Below are 10,830 nucleotides of genomic sequence, written 5' to 3'. Positions count from 1 at the left end.
GATTTCCGAAGATTGTCGAAGAAAAGCATTTTCGTTGTCAAGGGCATTGCTATGGCTTAAACAAAGAATCTGGAAGGGTTGCGTTAAAAAAAAAAAAGAAAATATGCTTATAACTGTTTAGCCATTGATATTATTCAAAAACATGGTTGGTCAACCTTACTTAACATTTGGCCTTTAAATTGACGTCAAGCAGGTCTCAGGGAAAGTAATCTATCCTCGAATCCTCTAACGGCGCATATGCCAAAATAAAAGAAATGGCCGACTGCATTGTTGTGCGCGGAGCTAACCTGTCAGGTCAATGTGATGAATCACTGGTAAAATCAATAAAGTGTTTGTCCAATATTTTTTTTCTTGAAATTGTACTTTATTAAAAGATGTACAGATCATGGACTTACAGTAACTCCTGTAGCCTGTGAGCTTTGTTTTGGCACATGTGCCATAGGAGGATTCAAGGATTGATTAATTGAGGAGTTTAATCAATATTTATGGTTAGCATTTTATTCATGTCCTTATTTCTTCTCTTTAATCAATTAAAATAATACACGATATGTAAAATATCATTAGTTTGATTAAATATATTCAGCTCCTAATTAATAAAAAATTGTGTTGTGTCTCAATAACAATTTTGTTGTTGACATTTCAGTTGCGTCACGTGATTGCAATGGTCGCCCTTTAACCTGCAGACTCACGCAAACACTACGATACACATGAGGGGAGAACAAAGTTTGTTTTGACGAGCAGAAAGAAGCTGTTTTTGTGGTGGTTAATGTTACCACTAGAAGTCAACAACAAGGTGTTCTGGTGGTCAACACTTGAGATAATGAATGACAACATCCCCAAATGTTTATAGTACATACAAAGAACGGACTGTATAATAATTTACAGTGGTATTTAAAAGTATCTGAACCTTTTGGAATTTCTCACATTTCTGCATAAAATCACCATCAAATGTGATCTGTTCTTTGTCAAAATCTACTAAAACCACCCAAACATTAGTAGGTTTTTATATTTTAATGAGGATAGCTTGCAAACAATGACAGAAAGGGGAAAAAAATAAGTAAGTGAACCATCACAATTAATATTTTGTGTAACATATTTTGAAATAATTTGCTGTGCTTAAGTGATGTGGAATTTTTCACAAAAAGTCAAATAGGTACCCTTCTGATATCAAAACTTTTGTGGAGATATCATGAGAGTATTGCTTTTTATTGTTTGAATATCGATGGAGAAAGAAAATGGGCACTTTTCTCATCCAGGAAAAAAAAAAAAAAGAGTGAATAGAATGTAGCAAAAACAGCTAAGCTATATGTTTAATAATGAGTTGTTAACCTGTTACTGGTTTAACTCATTAGCTGCCACTGACGTTGCTAGAAGTTCTATCCATTGTGGTTGGCAGCTGCACTGAAAAAAAGCATTCACAGCCAGTCCTCTCAGATTAAATGAATGAATTCGGGGTCTCTCCTTGTCGATGAAAGGCAATGAGTTAAATTTTATGGAGAAAAAAAAACAGCAACAACTTTCGTGTGTTATTGGGACCATAATTAGAGTGTATGCCTATTTTTATTGATTTTAGCTTTACAAATTACTTAAAATAACGCCAGATCTTTTTTGGGGTTAATATTTTTTTCCCCTGATGAGAATAAATACAGGTAGTCCCCAGGTTACTACACACCCGACTTACATGATTTTAACTTTTCGACGCCGAAGTCTACCATTTTGTCTCCAGTAATTTTCTTTTATAATGTTGACTTTTGTTAATGATCCATCCATCCATCCATCCATCCATCCATCCATCCATCCATCCATCCATTTGTCATCTACCGCTTAATCCGGGGTCGGGTCGGGGGCAGCAATATTAGCAGGGAAGCCCAGACTTCCCACTCTCCAGCCACTTCAACCAGCTCCTCGTGCGGGATCCCAAGGTGTTCCCAGGCATAATGTATGTAGAATGAAGAATGTAGTCATTAGAGGTGTGCATCGGCACTGCCCTCACGATTCGATTCGATAACGATTCGGAGGGCCATGATTCGATTCGATTCAGAGGGTCACGATTCGGTTCGATTCGGCAATGCATCGCGATGCATTAAAGCCTGGGATGCATTAAAATTCTAAAGCAAAGCATATTTTTCGTGAATCATGAGGCAACACAAGCGGTCAGACATTAAACAACTTTTTATTGGCTCTTGTGTCACTCCTGGTTGAAGTCAAATGAAAATACTTTCAGATATATATATTTAAAAAAAAAAAAAAGATCACAGCATTTAATTCGTGCTTTTAATGAGACCAGGGCTTTCTCTTTTTGTACCCACAGTAGCAGCCTTTCACACAGTGCAACATCTGAACTCCTGTGCAAAATCAGTAATAACAGTCACTGTATTTTAGTCACAATGACCCATCATTAAAAATATTCAAGTAAATATTAAAGAAAAACGACAAAGAAAATATTGTAGTGCAGCAGCATCTTTATCGCAATATCAATCCAGGGATCAGTTCAGTTGCAAACAAAACATCAACTAAATTGCAATGTAGAACAAAAATAAAATGTAGGCCTAGCCCACTATATATGTGCAATAGAGGTTAGATCGGGCCTAAAAAATCCAGCCCGACCTGACACGGCCCGCTGGTATTGAAGGCCGACCCGAGCCCGATCAATTAACTAGATTTGCAGGCCCAGCCCGAAAAACCCGAAATTTTTTTTTGTTTTTTGTTGGAGTGACGCGAAGAAAAAAAAACGCAGCAGCAATTTATTTTCATTTCTTTGAGTTGGCAGAAAAAACGCAATTTTTCTTAATGTTTAAATAGTCTACATATTTTTATGATCATTATAAAAGCATTTACACAACCAAATAACGCCGGGAAAGTTTAATAAAAACAAAAACAAAAAACATGCAGTTTCGCAGACACACAGAGGAGAAGATTCAAAAGGATCACATTTGTGTTGCCTTTGTGTGCATAAATAAAAGTGTCTTTCGTAACAAATTCTCAGTTGGCAGAAAAAAAAAGTTTTCTTAATGTTTAAATAGTCTACATATTTTTATGATCATTATAAAAGCATTTACACAACGAAATAACGCTGGGAAAGTTTAATATAAAAAAAAATATACGCGGACCACGGCGTTCTTGTGCGTGCACAAGCAAATGCACAATACAGAGAGCCTGCTCTCGGTTTTATCCCATTTAAAAAAATTTTTTTATAATTTATTAGTCCGGCCCGGTGGCCCGACCCGACCCGACCCGAACGTGAATGCTTAACATTTCGGGTCAGGTCGGGCCTAAAATGTTAATCGGGTTCGGGCACAAGATCTAACCTCTAAGCGATAGGACATAACATAATAATGGCTGAAGCGGAGAAAGAGGGAGCGAGAAAGATTATTGATGCACTAAGACATTGAAAGCAGACATCTGGAGACATTTTGGCTTCTACGAGGTTGGTGGGAAACTTGAGTTATGCGGTGTGTAAAAAAATTAAACATGAGAATAATAATACAAATGGGGAAACCAAATCCGTTGCATCACCGGAATTGCGCAGGGAAGATTTTTGAACGTACTTATATATTTTAAAATGCGCTGAATCGATTCGGCTTGTTGCCCGCATCGACTCGAATCGTCCATGCCTCGCATTGGGATGTATCGATTATTGTTGACACCACTAGTAGTCATGTACGAAGAGCATTTTGAACAGAAAAGCTCGAAAAGGTTCCCGGTAGGTGTTTGTTTCCATGGTAACCGCTGACAGCTACTTCCTGTTTTGGTCTCGAGTCACACGCGCTAAGTGTTTTTGAACAAAGAAAGGCGTGGGCTAGGCTGCCAGCATGTGTGCACATTCGAAGTGAGTGTTGAGATGTGTGAGGGAATGTTGATCTGTATACATCCATAAATAAAAGTGTGTATTTTTCCTTCATTCTGAAGGGTATCAGCGATAGGTTGGACAACCAACATGCGCGGCCGTTTCATAGCTTTGCCGTTGCAACGACGGGCAGTCAACGCTCCAAGTTGGCAACCATTGTTTGCATCATATTCATGTTGCACATTTATGCAGTGAGGTGACGTGTTCGTTTAGCATCTTTGGTATATGTTGTAAGTCCAATTGAGTGTAAAGCGCCTAGTTGCCGCCACATTTGTTGGCCAAATTGTCCGGGTGTGTGTATGGTGTACTTCCGAGTTGTGCGAGCGCAGCCACACCCGCCCCCACCTTTTGTGTTTATTGCACTGTGCAATTCATTTGTGTGTTGTTGATTATTGGGTAGTCAATTTGCATTGTTTTACATTGGCTGATATACTGTCAACCCTAACCTGAAATGTTGAATTTTTGACATTAGGCTTAATCTTCGAGTTAGCGGGGTTAAATTTGTTGGTGGAGTTCATTTTAAAAAATTCTATGCAGTTTGTCATTTATTTGTTAGTTTCGGGCTCCGGAGTGGCTAAACTAGCGCGAGTCAATGGTGGTTGAAATCAACTCCATTGACTAACTAAACCTCCACTAACTCGAAGATTAAGCCTTATGTGAAAAATTCTGATCTTCCCCTTCAGGGCCGGCCCAGGCCATTTGGGGGCCCTAGGCAAAATAATGCCAAGGGGCCCATATTTTCGGCCCACCATTTCATCACAGTGTACTGTGAAACCCATACATGCAATCCAATCCATACGTCCATATTTTGTATATTAATCAGATTTTGTTGCACTGCATTCTTCAAACTTCTCACCCCAAATGATTGTCAGTACTTACAGTAGATAGCGCCAAACCTTTTTCTAAAAGAGGAAAGAAGTTAAGGAAGAACTTTTATTTTTTTAAGCTTGTAATCAAGTATCAAAACTGACAAAAGTCAAATAAAGCAAACTGTAGTAAACAAAATAGAATATAAATTAAACAATTGCCAAATTGGGGGCCCCCCAGTGGTCAGGGGCCCTAAGCAGCTGCATAGTCTGCATATAGGCTGGGCCGGCCCTGTTCCCCTTTAAATTCAATTATCGGAAAGTCAATTCCATGCGATGACATTTTTCTCTTTTCATTCTTATGTTGAGGCGGAAAAGGGAGAAAAATTGGTAAAAAGTAGCTGGTAAGTAACTTTTAAAGTTACTTAGTTACTTTGATAATAAAGTAATCAGTAAAGTAACTAGATTACTTTTTTGAGGCGTAATCAGTAATTAAATTACTATTTTAAATTATTTGTGACAACACTGTCCAGGAAGCCTCCGAACGAGATGCCCGAGCCACCTCAATTGGCTCCTCTCAACACAGAGGAGTAGCAACTCGACACCGCCCTGGACGGACGTCTGACATTGCCATTTCGGAGCTTAGCTTGCTTTCCAGCTTGGACTTAGCTCCAACGTCTTGGCGAGGACGGTACAGTGATGTATAATACATGTTTTTGGATAGTTGTTTTGAGATTTGGGGTTTTTTTGGGGGTATTTAAAGGTTTAATTATGAGTTACGCGGAAATTCGAGTTACCTCGCTAGAGTAAGAACTGAATTTGTTCGTAATCCGGAGACTACATGCCCCATAAATTACTTCCGTTAAAGTGTGTTATACAAATACAATTTCCCTTGCCTAAATGTTTAATAACGTTATGTATGACTAAGATTGATTGTAGTACATTTTCTGAAATGACCAATGTGAGCGACAAGAAAAAGATTGATTGTAGTACATTTTCTGAAATGACCAATGTGAGCGACAAGAAAAACTCATATTCCCTGACCGGGAATCGAACCCGGGCCGCGGCGGTGAGAGCGCCGAATCCTAGCCACTAGACCACCAGGGATTGAGCACCCATAATCAAAACTGTGGCTTATATTGACTGAAAACAAAACGCCAACGCAATTTCGTTTATGTTGTCAACATAGTTATGTAGCATTTCAGAAAAAGGCCATTTTTTAAAAAGTTGGGTATCCAAACAAGGGCTATCATTTTAAGTTGGTTTCAGTCAGGTTTTATAATTTAAAATGACGAATACTGATCAAATTTCACAGGTGATAAAATACGTTTTATGTTTTTTTTTTTTTTTTTTTTTTTACGTTTTATGTTTTGCTTTCGTCGTGGCTCTTTAAAAAGAGCACACGCTGGGCTCGGCCAGTAGATGACGATGTTTTACCGTATTTCAGGCCGTGCTCTGATTTGACTGTCAGTCAATGGGATTTTTTTTTAAATCAAGGTAGCAAGTGTTACCACGTTAATGAGCGGAAGTTATGTGACCTCGGCAGAAATAAAAGACTACGCATAGAAGGCATCATTTTTTTTTTCACATTAAAAAAAATCTATATAAATGCTTTTAGAATTTTTTGTATTCATTTCATTAACAGTTTGATTTAAATCAACGCAAGTTTATTACTTACTTTATAGTCTTTATTACCAAGGTTCTTTTCTTTTGAAAGGTGTTTACTGGCAGTACTCGCTATGATGAGTTGGCTTGTTGCTTACCTCCCGCTGGCTGGATTAATCCTGTTCGAAGAGAGAAGAAAAAAATGGTTGTTTTGTAGCATTTGTTTAGGAGAACCGTCACCGGGAGCAGAAATGTCTCCAGGTGGGACTTATAGCGTCACTTTTTTACGCTTTTTTTGTCACCTTCACCTCACAAAATGTCGACTTTGACAAGTCTTTGGGTGTGTTTTCAGATTTCTGCATTGACTCGTCGCCGGAGAAGACGATGAAGGACGAGGAGTTGGCATTTTTTCGGCCAAACCTGGAATAAAACGCTGTCATTAAGAGCTCTTTATTGTTGTTTTAGGGGCAGGGGGGGTTAGGCGACTGAAAGGTCGAAAGAGTGTGGTGGAAGAATGGCGTTCTTCGCTAAGAAGAAGAAATTCAAGTTCCAAACGCATCTGACGCTGGAGGAACTGAGCGCGGTGCCTTTCGTAAATGGGGTTCTCTTCTGTAAAGTTCGTCTGCTGGACGGAGACTTCGTCGCTTCCTCCTCCAGGTGACTTTTAACACTAATCATAGCTATGATTAATTGACTTTATAGAGATGCTGCAGTTGATGGGTTGGTGTGGACTTTTATATTGATATATCCATATTTGGACGAAAAACATTAACCAATTAGATTTATTATGATCAAATGATGGCTGACATCCTCTCTCAGTCAAAATTGATAAGACTGTTTCACCGCCAGTGGCAGAAAATGAGTTAAAATGTTGCTCGCATGCTGCCCCGTCATACCTTAGTCGTTCCTGTCGTCCTTCTTAGATGTCCATCACTGTTGTTGCCCTCGCAGTTCAAATGGATTTGACGTCTAGCTTTGTCAGTAGCACCCAAATAGTTGATTATTTCAAAGAAAATGTAATTTTGTTGCTGATGACAAACAATGCAAATTATAGGCTGAATATTAAACGTGTTTTGCAATCCTTCAGTATTTGGTTAACTTTACAACTGGGTGAAATGATGAAATTTGGCCATATTGTTTGCTGATTTTTTGACATGCTTGTTGAATTTTGTAATATGTTAATTAGAGGTGCAACAACTAAATGAGTAATCGTTTAGGAACTTATTCACCGAAAAATGTGTCTAAGTTCTTAAAACTATAACATATATATAACTTCTCAGTTGTAAATATCAGATTTCTTCTTCTGTTCTATTTTTGTTAAATCAAAGTAGGACATGAACAACAATCTGCTTTTACTTTGGAAAACAACATTTTTGCCAAGCTGCAACAACTAATCAATTAATAAATTAGTTGCCAACGAGTTTGATAATTGATACAGTTGAAGGAAATAGTCATCCATTTTGTCTTCATTGTAGGGCTGCAGCTATCGAATATTTTAGGAATTAAGTATTCGACTGAAAATTCCATCCATCCATCATCTTCCGCTTGCTCCATTTGTGTCAAGCTATTTTTAAGTTCTAGTTAAATTTTAAGTTAGTCCTGTTAGTTAGTCCTGATAGGATTTTGAGTTTTTACAGTGTTCAAAATAAATGTATTATACCAGCTATATTGGAGCACATTGGGGACCAGTGCTACTTGGTGTTTTATCCAGCAAAGACTACTGAGCTAAAATTGACAGTTAGCTTTATTATGTTTTTATTTTACACCTTCATCGCTCTACAGCGCTATGTTTTTACAGATTAAATAAAGCCTGTATGTAAGACACATTAGCCACGCATCAACAGTAGTCATAATTAATAGAAACCTAGCCCTCCGCAGGGCTAACGTTACGTGAGCAAGGGACGGTAACGTTTAGAGAATATTTATTAGCTGAGAAGTCTACTGCTGTTTACGAATGCAGCCAAGTGTGTCATTTCGCATCTTGTTCTATATAAATGTGATATCAATGAGAGGCATCAGACGCTACCTGCTACCACGGTAGCATCGTGTGGGCGTAGTTTTTAGCAACGTTGGAATAGTTTGTAGCAGCTGTCGGCTGCAGTCAGGTATTATTACTTCTTCCTATACGCACGTGATGTCAGCGCGTTATGCCGCATTAGAAGTAGTTCGGGCAAAGCGTGATGCTTAGAGCTGGCAAAATTAAAGGATTCCTCAAGGCGAATAAAAGTACTCGGATCAGTTTTTAAACTCGAGTTACTCGAGTTGCTCGAGTATTCGTTTCAGCTCTACCTCATTGCTACTTACAACATGCCGAAAACCACTTCAAGGTAAATTGTGAAGGTAATTGAAAGAAGTGACATTTATCAGATTAATCTTTTAATTAATCGTCCGATAATCAATTATGAAAACAATCGTTAGTTGCAGCTCTAATTTTAATCCGTGTTATAAGAGAAGAGAAGCGGGCAGCCAAGTTATTTCAAAATTAGTTTCCAGAATTGAAGTATAGGTGACATAGACACAATTTGGATTTCAAAGTAGGGCTTCAAATCGGAGTATTTAAAGGAAATTATCAGTTCTGAAAGGGTTTTGAATTGGGGTTTGGAGTACAAATTAATTTTCTAAGACTAGTAGGGCTTCAGACCAAGTTTAGAGACCCAATCCATAATTAGGGTTTCATGTCAGGGTTTCCCATCGGTTTCACCTTAAATTAGTGTGTTAAGTAAAATGTTCAAACCTTGTTTGGGATTTTATAGAAGTAGGGCTGCAACTAACGATTATTTTTATAATCGATTAATCGGACGACTAATTATACGATTAATGGGACTAATGTCACTTTTTTTAATTACCTTCACAATCAAACCTGAAGTTGTTTTAGGTATGTTGTACGTAGCAATAAAGACAAAATGGGTGACTGTCCTTCAAAGATGATATTATGTTACAGCTTCCTGACTTAGCCGCACTGTTGTCTACAACTGTACTGTTTTAAGTACTTAAAACTTGTTAAAGTTTCTAATCAAAGCTCTGAGGGTAAAACATGAAAATAAATTTTCAGTACACAAATCAGACGAAAGTCCTGTTCAAAAAGTGCTGCTGATTGACATTTTTTCCTTGTAGGCAAAGCGCCGGTATAAATTGTGTCAATGACTCCTTTATTTTCTTTAAACAAGCTAAACAACAAAATCAAATAAAGAGGAGGAAGACTGTAATGAATCCTTTTTTCTTTATCGAACAGTTGTTTATAAATGCAATCCAAATGCAGTTTCAAAGCACACTCTCTTGTATGACAATTTACAGTTTGAGTTTGTTTGAAATGAGACGCTAAGCTGTTATATTCATGTGTTTATGTGTGTGGTTTCTTTATATAAAAGAATTGAGACAACTTTACGATCTAACAATAACTCAAGTGCTATTTTGCTTCTCTAAAACACAATACAAACAACACTTGGACACTTATTAGCATAATCGTGACGCTAACTAGCTTAGCGCACAGTGCTGAGTAGTAACGTCTCATCAATAAAGAATACAAACAATACAATTGGCTTTATTTCCTCACCTCTGACGGAGCACACTGCATCTAACAACACACAAGACAATCCAACTCGCGGCACCTCTTAATATTATTGATTCAGCAACCCAGCAGTTGCAACAGTGACCTCTCTTTCTCTCTCTCACTCTAAACACTGGCACACGTGCAGCCTTACATGGCACACAAACAAGGACCCATACGGGATTGCTCATAGCTGCCGGCAAAAATTGATAATCAAATTAGTTGGCAACTAATTTATAAATCGATTTAATCGATTAGTTGTTGCAGCCTCAGATAGAATGGTTTCAAACAAAGTACGGGTGCCACAAATGATCATTTAGACCAGAGTCAACTAATCACCAATTATTTTTGAGATTAGTATGCGAATTGGCTTGTGTAATTCAGGGATGTCTCCGATCTGATGACGTGATCAGAAATGGGCCATTTTTCAGAGGATTGGAATGGGGTTTAATAGGATCAAGTTTTTAATTTAAAAGAAACTTATTGTGTTGGCTAGAGTCCCCAGTGTTAAGAGCCAGTTGACATTTTACAGTACGTTACTGGCACCTTGTGGTTATAATTGCAGTCATTGCATCTATTGTGTGACGCAGTAAGTATTTTACATCTATACCTTTTTATATGCAGTATATGTGTGTTTAAAGAAAGCTATATGAACGACTTTGTCAATAAGTCCTGCTGTATAGAAGCTAACCTATACTTACAGTGCTGGCCAAAAGTATTTCCACCCTTGCAGTTCTGTCAGATAATGCTCAATTTCTCCCAGAAAATGTTTGCAATTACAAATGCTTTGGGAGTAATCTATTTATTTTGCTTGCAATGAAAAAACACAAAGAGAATGAACAAAATTAAATCATTATCATTTTACACAAAACTTTAAAAATGGGTTGGACAAAAATATTGGCCTCATCTTAACACTTGGTAACTGCGGAGAACAGCTTCCGGTATCCATCAATGAGTTTCTTCAAAACGCTGCTGGAATTTTAGATCATTCTTCTTTGGCCAAATGCTCCAGGTCTCTGAGATTT

At 37.8% G+C, this 10,830-nt stretch overlaps 1 protein-coding gene, 1 long non-coding RNA gene and 1 other non-coding gene across 3 annotated transcripts in view; 1 reads left to right on the top strand and 2 right to left on the bottom strand.

Moving 5' to 3' along the window:
* Positions 1–3,302: 3,302 nt before the first annotated feature.
* Positions 3,303–7,471, bottom strand: LOC130913228 (uncharacterized). Its single transcript, XR_009062733.1, has 3 exons — positions 7,155–7,471; positions 6,567–6,678; positions 3,303–6,437 (listed from the first exon to the last, which is right to left on the bottom strand). It is a non-coding gene; the product is annotated as an uncharacterized LOC130913228 (long non-coding RNA).
* On the bottom strand, positions 5,689–5,760 carry trnae-cuc (transfer RNA glutamic acid (anticodon CUC)). The gene has a single exon. It is a non-coding gene; the product is annotated as a tRNA-Glu (tRNA).
* LOC130913227 (early estrogen-induced gene 1 protein-like) overlaps positions 6,371–10,830 on the top strand; it is a 41,622-nt gene continuing 37,162 nt past the window's right edge. The window contains exons 1-2 of the mRNA XM_057831670.1: positions 6,371–6,519; positions 6,611–6,915. Coding sequence (XP_057687653.1) covers positions 6,773–6,915 — 143 coding nt within the window. The 5' untranslated portion in view covers positions 6,371–6,519; positions 6,611–6,772. The remainder of the gene's footprint in view (positions 6,520–6,610; positions 6,916–10,830) is intronic.

The sequence above is a fragment of the Corythoichthys intestinalis genome, chromosome 3 (genome assembly GCF_030265065.1).
Source record: "Corythoichthys intestinalis isolate RoL2023-P3 chromosome 3, ASM3026506v1, whole genome shotgun sequence".
Classification (NCBI taxonomy): domain Eukaryota; kingdom Metazoa; phylum Chordata; class Actinopteri; order Syngnathiformes; family Syngnathidae; genus Corythoichthys; species Corythoichthys intestinalis.
Note: the sequence above shows the minus strand (reverse complement) of the source record. Positions and strands in the feature narration are given on the sequence as shown.